The sequence below is a fragment of the Condylura cristata genome, unplaced genomic scaffold, assembly GCF_000260355.1.
Source record: "Condylura cristata isolate star-nosed mole 26May11 unplaced genomic scaffold, ConCri1.0 scaffold00022, whole genome shotgun sequence".
Classification (NCBI taxonomy): domain Eukaryota; kingdom Metazoa; phylum Chordata; class Mammalia; order Eulipotyphla; family Talpidae; genus Condylura; species Condylura cristata.
The window spans coordinates 4391910-4404865 of NW_004567123.1; the positions used below are offsets into that span (position 1 = coordinate 4391910).

General features: G+C 46.2%; 1 protein-coding gene across 1 annotated transcript in view; it reads left to right on the top strand.

The window, feature by feature from the left end:
- Nucleotides 1-6968, top strand: part of RALGAPA2 (Ral GTPase activating protein, alpha subunit 2 (catalytic)) — a 285916-nt gene extending 278948 nt beyond the window's left edge. The window contains exons 39-40 of the mRNA XM_012728090.1: nt 1373-1408; nt 4642-6968. Coding sequence (XP_012583544.1) covers nt 1373-1377 — 5 coding nt within the window. The 3' untranslated portion in view covers nt 1378-1408; nt 4642-6968. The remainder of the gene's footprint in view (nt 1-1372; nt 1409-4641) is intronic.
- Nucleotides 6969-12956: the final 5988 nt, after the last annotated feature.

A 12956-nucleotide genomic window follows, 5' to 3' on the forward strand; every position in this document is an offset into this window, starting at 1 on the left:
CGTACACCCTGCATAACCAGGGGGCCGGGGAGAGTGAGAGGAAGGAGCCCTTCCTGAAGAGACCCTTCTCTCACCCTGGAGAGGGCCAGTGGCATGACTCAGGGAAGACTCGTGAGAATCTGTTTGTTGTCTCCCATGAGAGCAAGCAGAGCCTACAACAGAGCATCAGGGGAAATAGGGAATCAGGAAACTTTCTAGTCCGGTCCCTACAATCAACACACCCAAGAGCTTCTGTGCCCTCAAGCTCAGTTAGCCTGCCGAGAAGGGGTTAACTGTGCTTGGAAATCAAGCAAGACCAGGATGTTATTGGATCATCCATTATGGATTATTTCTGTTTAAATTCCTAACCCCAAATAAGTAGGATGAGGAATGAATTTTTATCCATAGGCTGGAAAGCACTGTTTCATTCAAGTCCACGTAAGTCTCTCAGAGAGCCCCATCTCAGAGTGGTCCTTCTCCTAAGAGGATTCCTAACCACCACCTTAGAAACTGGTCCCAGTTACTATGCCAACCTTGGCTGACAGTGGCAGCAAAGAAGCCACACCTGAGGCCACACCTGCAGATGACACTCTGTGTCCCTGACAAATGTCCTTCGTCCAGGTTCAGTGGTCTAGTGATGCTATTGTGGGGGTTGAGGTGAGCAGCTACTGCCTGATGGGGAGAGTTTGCTCTGTGACTTTGCTGTGTACAAAGGCCCAGTGCCCTAGCAAGCACAGGCTAAATTAGGGTAGCTGCGGATGGTGTGGATGACTGAGAAAGCCACAAAGTACGGACAAGTTCAGTTCCTTTTTAGGGTGCAGCAGGAGTTGGCGTGACTACTCAGATCGCACAGCTCTGTGAGGGAGGGCCCAGTTTCAACACTGCTGAGTCTTTTCCTCCACTGTCCTCTGCACAGCACGCAGATGCCACCTCCCTGGGAACTGCCCCCTCACAGATGACAGTGGCTGTCTATCCTAACACACCGTGTTCAAACCAGAAACGTAAAACGAAGCATGGCAGCTTAAACTTCCCACTTTCAATAACTTTTCCAGATCATCCATTGAATTCCAAGCACTTGTCTTAAAAACACTTATCTATGACTACGTTTTAGACCAATCAGGAAGGGCAGGGCTTCCCATAGCTTCTATGTCACACATCCCAGGGCTGCTAAAGGCGGCCTTCATCTCTCACTTACACGTGTGTCAGCAGCTAGAATTCTGTCCTGCCAGGTAGAATTTTCAGTGAACGTTCAGCTAATAATGCTCTCCAAAGTTGTGACAGCACTCATCAGACAGCTCAGGAGTAAATGTATGATGCGCACTGTGTTCATTATCAAGGGGGCTGTGGGTGCGCTGGGCCTGTATTCATTTGATTTTATGTTCTTTCCCTTCAGAGTAAAATTAAGATCTCGTTGCAATATTGGAGCAAGGTAAGACTGACATGTCCTCGAATTTGCCCCCACGACCCTGCTTTCTGGGTGTGCCGTTTAATTTACTAACCGGCTGACTACGCTGAGGTACCCCTACAGTCCTCCTGTGTGCCGCCTCCCCTCTCGGGGGCCCGGCAACACTCCTGCCCCTGCATGTCTGTGCTACCCCGGGCAGCCAGCCTCGCCTTTCTTCTGCCCTGTGCACTCTGGGCGGAATCCGACACCAACACCTGCCATCCCGGAAAATGTCTTTGTCACCCGGCCTTTTGTGTCCGGGGCCATGGGGAGCTAAGGGACCTGGGGCCGCCCCCTTTTTTGTTGCCCAAGCTTGGAGAAGCAGGATCTTGAGATGGGCCGATAAGAAGCGGCACGTGCTGGCTGCCCTTTGACCGCTCGCCTTAATGGAGGCCTCCACAAAGGGAGCCAGGTTATCCGAGGGCTGCTGAATGGAACAGCTGGGGGAGGAAGAGCAGACAAAAGCTGGGGGAGCTCAGAGGGTGGAGGACCTGGACATCGGCTGCAGTTTAGACCCAGAGGGCAGGTGTGACCTCTGTGGGCCTCTCCTTTCTGCTCTGAATGGGGTCCAGGTCCTCATGCACAGTGAGGAAAATCCCCTTCTCAAAGTGACTGGGACAGCGTCAGTTCCTGGGCCCACAGGCAGAGGGAGGCATGATGGCGCTGGTGACCATGGTGATGGAGAATGGGAGGGAGAAGCCCTCACTAACCGTATCACCTGGACTTTGTGGCTTGTGGAATACCAGGACCGATACCACTCACTTAAAAATGGAAATGGGGTCCTTGGTGGCGCAGCGGGTTAAAGCACAGCACTAAGCTAAAGCCACTTAAGCATGAGTTTGATCTCCGCCCTGGAGGTGATCAACAGGGCACAGCAGACCTCTCCAGTCTCGCCAACTGCTCTCTTCAGCAGTGTATTTCAGCCAGTCTTCCTGTTCTGCTGTCCACTCTGTCTGTGGTGAATGCTCTCGCCGCCCCTGCACCTCTGGCCTATACCCCAGTTCTGTATGTATAAATAAATAATTTTTTTTAAAAATGGAAATGGGATATTAGGATCTAGAATGTTTGATTTATCCAAGGCACCAGACAGGCATTGTCACACCTGAAGACAGGTGAGCAACACCTACAACAGTGAACCCACACTCCTAGCCAGATGCTGGTTCTTCTCCCTTTAGCCACAACTTTGGCCCTGTACCAGAATTGTTCCAAGCTGGACTCACTCACATCAGCCCCCAGAAGCCACAAGCCACAAAGTCCAGGTGCTCACATTGGGCCAGGTAGAGCAGGGCGATACAGTTCCCTCCAAGGGTGTCATGTGACGGCCTCACCAGTGTCCTGCTAAAGCAGTAAGGGGTTTGAGTGTTCTTTAAACAGATGCCCAGCTTCCAGCATGTGGGGAGAGGCTGAATCAGTAGAGTGGCTGCCAGCAGCTTGTGGATGGAATTACCTCCTTGTGGTCGCCTGCTCACACCACAGCTGTGGCTCCCCATCAGTCATGGGGTACAGTGGGCATAGCAGGCAGGCACCCTGGCAGGTTGAGGACATGGCAACAGAAAGGTGAGCCTGGAGGAATGCACGGAGCCTGTGTGCATGCACTCAGCGCGGGTGTGGCTCCCACGTTGGGCCCACCGCTTCCAGACACGGGCAGGCTGCTTTGCTGCAGTGCCTCGTGCATCCCCCTGTCCCCAGCCACTCTGCCAAGCCATGGCAATTCAAAATGCATCCCTGCTTTCCCTTCCTATGTGTATGGATAGGGAGGGAGCGATTAAATATTTATTTTCCATTCTAATCCAGAATAGTTCCATGGCACACCCTTGATCATCACCGCTCTTTTTTTTTTTTTCTTTTTGGGGTCCTGCTCTCAATTCATCTGATTATAGCAGGGGTAAGGTGGCTCCTAATTCATAATGTGAAATCTCAGACAACGGCAAGTGAAGGCATTTCAGGATGGAATATTATCTGGAATTAAATCAGACTTGCTCCCTCCTGCCCACCCCACCTCCTGGTAAATGCCAGTGACCCCTCGCACTGCACGGGAGCAGGGAGATGCTTTCGCCAATGCCGTGCCTGCCATGGTGACAGTGCTGCTGTGCTATCTTTGTTAAAAGCAGCCTATTTTTAAGGCAGAAAACAGTAGGAGGGAGGGCCTAGACTTTTCTTTCCTCCTCTTGATCTTACTAGAGTCCTAAGAGAAGAGGCGAACGCCCCAGCTCTGGGGCATTAAAGCACTGAGTAGTGGAACACGTAGGATCCTTCCCAGGTCCAAGGACACTTGCAAGTTTTGACTTGAGACACTACCTAGAACCAACAGGGTCGGGTCAGTAAAACTGAAAAGATGTTGTCTAGGAATGAAATGTCTTCCACAAATTAACTTCAAATGCCAATAATAATAAGCATTCCAAGACCAAACCCCTGACATGGGAGTATATGGGGATATGGAAAGAAATCCCGCTTTTGAGGTTTGCTCCAAACCCAGAAGCTTAGGGTGTCATACAATAAAGTTTAAAAATAGATGGTAAGGGGAAGGGTGATGAAATGATCTTCTCACTGGCAGAACTGCCCCAGGGAGGCAGGCTCATCGGCAACAGTGGCCCAGTATTGCAGCAGGCATTCCTGTATTCCTCTGGGCACACTGGCGACTGCCCTGGGGGAGGACAAACATGCAACCGCTCTGGTTTTAATTTTATTCTTTTTTTCCCACCAGTGCTAAATAGTGGGACGCTCATCTGGATTCATTCAGACAAGCAATTTAATCCTGACCTCTCATCTCAGACCGTTTGGGGATTCATTGAGTCACAACTCATTGTGTAAAATAGCAATATGCCCGTGTGTGTAAATACTAACACCAGTGCTGCCCGTGAAGTTTGACTTGCTTTCCATTGACTCTAGGCCATGTGCTCCCCTGGCTCCTCCCTTTACTGTGATCAGATACCTTTCTCTTCATTCATTGCTTCAGATGGGGGACAGTGAGGCCGAATTAATTCCAGAAAGATTTGTAGCATCTTGTAGGCTTGCAGGAAACCCCAAAGCAAAGTCCAGGACATTTCATTTGTTGATTCATTAAGCAAACATCCCTGCTTGAGAGGTGCAGGGGTCATGGAATCCCCTTCCTTGGGGGTATGGTTCCCTTCTGAGTGCCACAAATCCTCCCTCAAATCTGTGTCCATGAGCACCTTGCCTCATGAAACTGTAATGACCTTTCTTTGCTTCCTCTACAGGGCCCTGGCTGCCAGCGCGAGTGCCTACCTCTTGGTGCCTCTTGGTGAGGAGACGGATAAGACATCCCCTATTCCCTACACCCCACCCCCACCCCCGCCAAACAACCCCTCAAACCCAGAGACTCTGGAAAACATAGCCATTCTGGAAATGTCCTCAGCCAGTCTTCCCATTAATGGACTTTTGCAGCAAAGGATGAATCCCACAAAACATTGTAAATTTTACTTTCAAACTTGGCATTGGCATCTTTCGCTGGAACCTCACAAATATTATACTTCAAAAGAAGAAAAAAAAAATCAGAGACACCCTTTCCCCCACGCTGGCATATAGTTGTGGCTGCTTTGCACACAGACAAGAGAAGATTTGGGGCTTGGGGAGGGTGACTGGTTTCTGTACCCCAGTTGTTTCCACTCATTTTTAAACCCCAGCATGATTCACAGAGGGATCAGCAAAACAACTGTCAAATGAGGAATTTTCTCTGTTATTTTGCTAGTTCTTCCTATGTTAGGATTTATGATTAACTCAAAAATTTCATCATCGTGGAAATTGGCTTTCCCCAGGGTCTTTTGCCCAGGAGAAGTTTTACCTCAGTTGCTGAGTGTTTTTCCACCTGGTGCCTGATGCCCCCTAACTGGGGAAAGGCTTACCCGACCATGCTGGCGGATCCACAGATCACGACAGTGAAACTCCTATCGCAGAGCACTCAGATGATTCTAGAAATGTCAGGTCCTGTCCCTGCAAAATCTATCAGTCAGGAGGCCTCCCGGAGCAGTGGACACTGGAGGTACCAGCTAGCCAGGCGCCAGGCAGTGATGGACACCCCTGTCCTGCCCATCTGCCTGCAGGGCTTCACCCTGAGCTGTGTTCTGCTACCTGCTGCTTAGAGGGCCATGGCGGCGCCTTAAAAATATTTCCCATTTTACAGAATTTAGGGCTACAGAGCCCTAACTGGGGAGTTGACCCATACTTTTTCCCATTTGCTCCAAGGAAGGTGAGGAAGGGGGACTAGTCCTCCTTACCCTAAAGTGGAGAATTCAGCTGTCATTAATAAATAGCTCAACGTCCCTGTAATTCTCAAGGATTTTAGCAACCCCCACATTACAGCCAGCAGCTTGGGCACTGGAGCCTTTTCTGAGTCCCATGGTTCTCAGTACCAGCATAGGTTTGGAGGTTTGGGGTGGGGGAGCAGGGAATGACAACCAGGTTTGCTTACAATCACCTGGACCTGAATTGTTTTTGTATTTTAGGTAGAAAAAATGGAAATGATAAGTGTTTTTTTTTTCTTTTTTTTTCACTTAGAAAAGCAAATATTATGTTTTTGTAATAAATGCCTTTCAGCAAAATTGTGGAAGGGACCGGCCTGAATCACAGCGCTGACTCATCACATTAGTAAGCCTTCTGTAAACAGAAGTGGCCCTAATGGGCCCAAAATAGATAATACAGCCTGGTGTCCAGGCAGGGCCAGGACAGTTTCCTCCCCTTGGCCTGCTGATGTCCATCTAAAATAAAGCTGCTGTTCCAATATGGTATGAATAGGTCTTTCACTTAAACAAAATAGTAATTCCATGAAATGATGACTTTTTAAGAATAGTGCAACCATTAGTAGACTGAGGGAAGAAATTTAACCTCAGCAAATGCCTGTCCCAGTGTCTTTATGCAGCTGGTTAACTGACTCTGAGTTCCTAAGAGCCACAGGGAAGGAGGGGTTTAAGCCTTGACTTTGAGAGGGGCTGATGCATTGAACCCTTAGCCTTACACACAAGATCGCTAGGATCTGTAGACAATGCAAATCACATCTTCCTGCTCCTCCTCTGGTGTCACGGCCTGCACTTCACTTCCTGTCATATTTGTATCACCTGGGAGTTTAAGGGATCCTTTAAAATCAACTGTGATGTCTTTATGTGACTATCTGTTACATTCTATCTACTGAAGGGGAATGTCTGCAGCTGAAGGGGCGTTCAACATGAAACAACCATTGTTTTAGTTGCACTCAGTATGTATGTATGACATATACATTAAGTGAATGTTTCTTATGTTTTCTGGTCTACAATATTTAGTACATGTAAATAGAGAAGCAAATTGATAAATATGGTAAATTAAGTTATAGTGTGTCATTTGATTTTATTGCGCTATCTGGTTATTTAATTTTCCTAATGCTCCACACCTAGGTATGTGCCTTGGTAGTACTGACCTTCATATAACCCACCTTTGCAGGCCGGTGTGTGCCAGTGAAGTGTGAAATGCTGGAAAAGCACACTGCTTTTCACCTAACTCTCAGTCCTCTTTTTCTCTTTAAACTCTAATAACTGTGATGATTTAATAAAGTAGAAACACAGCATTTATGGCCAATGTTTCTTTTGTTTTCATTATAGCTTGTAGGAAAAACAAAGTTAATCCTGTCCTCTGACTAAGAGTGCTTGCAGTTTTATCCAATGAAGTTGTTCAAATATAATTTCTTTAATCAAAGCCCAAATAGTTATTCAAAATGATAGTCAGCACCAATCCAGAGAACCTGACAAATGTGTTCATGCAAAATTGACCTCTCAGCTCATCATACAGAATGTTAAGATCCATCCACAAGAGGACAGAATCCAAGCATTGTCTGCCTCACCTGTGTAATTCTGTGTTTTCTTCATGATTATATAGCCAGGCTGTGTCTCCTGCAGTTTCTCAAAGTCCATATGAACTCCAGCCCGCTGAGCAAGACTTTTGAGTATGTATCTTTGTGAATAGACAAGAGGTAATATCAGCCTGACATTATAACAGCCTGGCCAGGTAGCCTCTGCCAGTTCCCTGGGCTTTGCCCATATTCCGGACAGCTATGGACTTTTAGGACATTAGACAAATTGAGCTTTCCAAAAAGCACCCATTTGTCCATTTAGTAAATATTAGTAAAGTACTTCCAAAACATTCCAGTTACCTCAGGAAGTAACAGGTGCCTCCCTGGGAGCCAAATAGAGCCTGAATTTGGTGATTTTTAATTTTTCACTGGTTGCAAGCGCTTGCCTCAAGGTATGTCATATTTTAAATATTTGGTTCCTTGAGGAGGAAATTCCACTTGAGGTAGAATTTTAGCTCTGCTTGACTGAAAGCTGTATTTCCCAACTATGTGCATCAGAATCCTTCAGGAAGGCTTACAAGATTACTGCCCCACACTTTGCCTTGATTCTGACCCACCAGGCCTTTGGCAAAACTTCAGCATACGTATTTCCTAATCCGCTCCCGGTCTGCTGGGAATTCTGACCTACAGGTTGACTTGGGTTGAGGGGCTTGACCCAACTCCCATCAAGGTAATGTGGGCAGCAACTCCCTCTCATCCAGCCTGACGCATCTACCCTGGAGTGAAGGGAACACTAGAGGAAGACAGAGGTATCCACGCCTGCTCTGCAGATGTGTCCTCTTCTCCCCTCAGTGAGTTCACTTTCTGGAGGCCCTGTACCTGCCAGGATAAATTATGGATTCTTTTCAGGCCTGGAAATAGCCGTTTGAATATCAAAGGATATGGTTATGAAAGTCTCATAAACAGTTTGTCTTATTTAGACCAAGGAAGGTGGGGGGCTGTCTCCTTGTCATGTATACCCTATAAGTAATCCAGGTCACCTTCAAAAACTATTCATCAAATCTTAGACCATATCTTGCAAAACCTTCAGCAGAATTCCAAAAAGAATCCAACTTCCAGAGGTTCCAAAAGAATGACTGTCATATGTAATGCCCTCCGCGGCCTTTCTTGACTTACAAGAGGTGCAGAATTGGAAGAAAGAATACTCTCAAGGTACATCTTGGCCATAGCATCATTCTCTAAATATTCCAGAAATAAAGACTACTAGCAATAAGACTCGGACATTTGTATTTACTCACCTCTGGACACATTTGAGCTAGCATTATGGTCTGTGTATGTAAATAAACTAAATTGGGTCCACTTTGATGTGCTAAACAAGATGTCAAGAGGACTTATTAGCATTTTCTCTTCTACAAATGGAAATTGTTTTAACTGCTTTTCATTTTTCAAATCGAAAGCAAAGGTAAGGAAACAGACAAGCAGCAAACTGCACCCCCATGTATCTGGTTTACCCAAGGTCGTCCTGCACTCCAGCCACCAAACTCAGATACCAAAACCCAGGACTAACCATAGTGGCCCATTGGCTTCACAGTAGAGTGCTGTTCCAGGCAGGAGCTGAATTTCCTGGACTCCATGAGTGGCCACACCCCTAGTTAGAAGCAGTGACAGTTCTTAACCAGCTTGTTTGTTGAAATTGTAGTTCTGTGTTCTTGGCCATTGTGAAGTTTCCCTAAGGTTAACTGACCCTCTTCTCACATGGGCCAGACAGAGCAAGCACAGGGTCATCTAATGTCAGGAAACTTGTAACAGGAGACTCAGTTACTCTCTCTGGGACAAGAAAAGAGGGTGCTGGAATTCATTTTGTCTTCAAAAACCACTGGATAATGAATCTCTGTAAAGACATTGCTTATATCTAGACCTCACAAACCAGATTCTGAAACTCCCCAGTGGGAGGCAGTCAGGGCATAAATGGTGGTGTTGATGTGGGGGCCAGCTTGCAACAATGCAGAGCCCCCACTTCTCTCTGCACATGCAGATGCACAGAGGGATTTAGCCCTTGCAACCATTTGGCCAAAATTTTCTGTTCATTTCTGTTCAATGTTTTCGGAATTGAAGAGAACGAAGTGAAGGCATAGCTATCCTTCAGTGCTATAAGGACTGCCATTGAGTGAAGTGAAAAGAGACTTGCATTCAACACCAAGGTCAGGGGCTCTTAGCTTGTGCCTACTGCAGCTTGAACCACATTATTGCCCCCTGATAATGGAACAAAACCAGCTGACAACACAGGGAGTCAGGGACATCTTAAATAATACCTCTGCCCCCAAATCTCTCCAAACAATCAGAGAGCAGCACCAATAATGGCAGGAACTCTGAAATGATGCCCTTCTAAATACTACCAAAGAACTAACCCAAATTTGGAGATTGCTTTTTGTTGTTGTTTTTATTAATAATTTAAATAAAAATGCACGGAATAACTAAGTTTTCACTACCCTAAACTAAATTGGCTAAGGTAAGGGGCCTGAGTGAATATTGTAACAAGCTGTATGTTAAAAAATATTTGTCTGGAAGATTCTGCCTCTCACTGGACAAAGATAAGAGAAATTAGGCAGCCCGAGTTAACATTTTTCCCCCTGTACTCTGACAAACATGAAAAGCCAGATTTATCAGACTGTTGTTGATATTTACATTGAAATACTGCCGTTGGCTATCAGAGAACATTATGCATATGATCGAAAATTTTATTGAAAACATTGTTTTAGGAAATCATAATCTTTGGGACAAGAGTAAGTTTCCCTGTGTGTCCAGGTATAATTTTAATGTTTAATTTTCCATTATCATGTCCCACCTTTCCCTCTAGCAAAATGCTTGTTGAGTGGCAGAGAATATTTTATACAAAGAGGTCATATTCATCAGCTACCACCTTGTGTCGGGTCCCGGGGTTCTGAAAATTGGAGTGTGCCTCTTGCTGAGGGTGTGAAGTAGGAAGGGCCTTGCTATTATAGCTCCTGAAAGGCTCTTTTTGACTTCAGAAAATAGCCTGGCAAAGAAAAGCTTTTTTCCATGAATACTCAGCGACTGCATTATGCTCCTCATGGTAGAGGCGAGTACTCTTGATCAATATTCCCTAAGAAATGGCCATGGGCTAACTGCAAGCAAGGGGTCTGAATAACCCTCCAAACCTGCCCAGGATCCGCAGCAAACCTCTTGCTAACAGTTTGAACCAGTCAGGGCTGTACATTAATGACATCATCTTCTCCCTTTAAACAATGTCACCTCATTCTGTCATCCATGTTGATAGCTGATTGTGGATCCACCAGAAACAGTCTTTTCTATAGCTTTCCTTCAAACCTTGGCATCTTCTTTTTCGGGTCTGGGAAAAGGGAGCCTCTGAAACTGTTTCCTCCTAAAGCGGAAGCTTCTCTTTATCAGCAAAAGTTTTTTAAAGATTTATTTATTTATGAATACAGAACTGGGGCAGTGCCAGGCTGGGGTGGCAGAGGAGCAGGGGTGGTGAGAGGATTCACCAGAGACAGAGTGGGGAGCACAACAGACAGATTGACAAAGTACACTGCTGAGGGGAGCAGCAGGCGGGTCAGGAGCGGTCTGCTCCGCCGTGTGGGTCACCTGATCGGGGATGGGGGTAGGATCAAACTTGCACTGAAGTGGCTGCGGCCAGCTTGCAGTGCTGTGCCTTAACCCATTTCTCCACCAGGGAGGGTCTATCAGCACAGTTTTATGTATTCATCACTGTTGAGATTTCATAAGAGTGATGTCTAAGTGTGTACTTGACACCAATATTCTGTCCATCTTTCTACAATTAATGATCTACCCCATTCCAAACTTGTCCCCAAGATTTACGAGCCACTTATTCAAAGAATATTCTTCTACCCATCTCTGCAAATGGATGCAAATACACACACAAATATGGGATTCCCTTTTTTTAGGTGACTATACTCTCACAATATACATCATTTTATCATTTCTTGTTAAACTTGCCAATTTGGCACATGCAGTTCTCCTGCTAATTTATCCTTTTTAATGGTTGCCCATCCTTGCTTAGTATAGGTGAACCTTTCTTTATTCAACCTATCTGTGGATTTTCAAGTGGTTTCCATGCTGTTAGGCCGCTTATGAATTTCTAACCCACAGAAATCATGAAATATAATAATGATTATTTTTCTGTGCCAGTACGTTTTGGGGTGATCCATTGTTGCACAGTCGTCTTAACTGGGACATTGACCTGAAGAGTGCTTTGAAGATGACAACAGGGCACTGTACAGAGATTACGTATGTTACATTCCCATAGTGCTTTACATAGCACAGCAGACACAGTGAGTGTCAACACTATTCACCGCTTTATAGAAAGAATGCTGTGCTGGGGTGCCAGAGACCTGGTTGTGGTTTATCTATGTCTCAGATGAAGGACCTTGTGACACAGGGCGAGGCAGTCACCACTCATGGACATTTTCCTTGTACCCAAATCAGTGATTGGTGATGATTCTTAACAGAATTAATGTGAATTCTAACTAGAAAATATCATGTTCAAGCACTCTGAAAACCAGATTACACCCTAAAATATAATTTACTTATTGCTATGTTCACAACAACCCCAGAATTTAGGAACCTAAATCAACAATGCACGTTATTGCTCTCTCTTGCTGTCCTAGAGGTGACAGGGCCCAGCTGAGCTATGCTCCATCTCTCCCACAGATGTTCTGAGATGGGAAGAAGCTTGTCTGCTCTCCAGTGTGTCGGGTCAGTTCTGGCTATTGACTGAGACCTCAGATCAGGTTGACAGCAGAACACCCACGTGCGGCCTGTGTGTGCCGCTTGGACTTCCCCCACGGCATGGAGATGGAAGTTCCCCAGAGATGCCCAGGCAGAAGCGGCATGGCCTTTTCTAGCCTACTCTCAGAAGTATGCTGTGTCTCTTCCGCTGTATTTATCAAGGAAACAGTCACCGATGTTTGCTCAGTTTCAAGGGAGGGACACCCACTCCACCTCTCAATGGAAGGTGTGTCAGTTTGCAGAAATGTTTCAAAACCTATACCAGGTGGCATTAACAATACATAAATTTGAGAATCATATTCTCTCACATCCTGTGGATGGACACGATCAAAGAACTCAAAATAACAATGCTGAGTGAGTTCTCATCTGCACTTGACCTGAATAACTCAATCACAACAATAGCCCTGGGTGGTACTTAATTGCAGCCAGCTGGAGTCGAAAAAAATTGATTATAGGCTCTTGGCTACTTGTGTACTGTGCAGGAGGGCCACACAACAGGCTCTGAGGCAAAAAGAGCCAGGAACAACCCAAATCGCCCTGCCAAGCAAGTCCAACGCTGCTTCCTCCCAGCTCTGGGCCTTCGCCACACTGCCTTAGCATCCCTCCTTGCCCAGGAATGCAGTGCCTCGACCTCCTCCTGCAGGTCATTCTCTGGATCCATGAGTCTCAGATCCATCTAATCAGAGGCGGGTTCCCTTCAATTCAAGATGGGAGAGTTGCTGATCATTCTGGCATTACCATTCTCCATTCGTATTCTCATGTAAATCAAGAGAGCTCCTATCTTCCAGTTTGGGGAAGTGGGACTCAAGGAATGGGAAATTATCACAGGTTAGGACAGGTGTTCAACAGGTAAGGTGTCTTGACCCTCCCTGGTGGTACAATGGATTAGGACGCAGCACTGCAAGCTGGCCGCAGCCACTTCAGTGCAAGTTCAATCACCACCCCCCACACCCAGGTGACCCACATGGC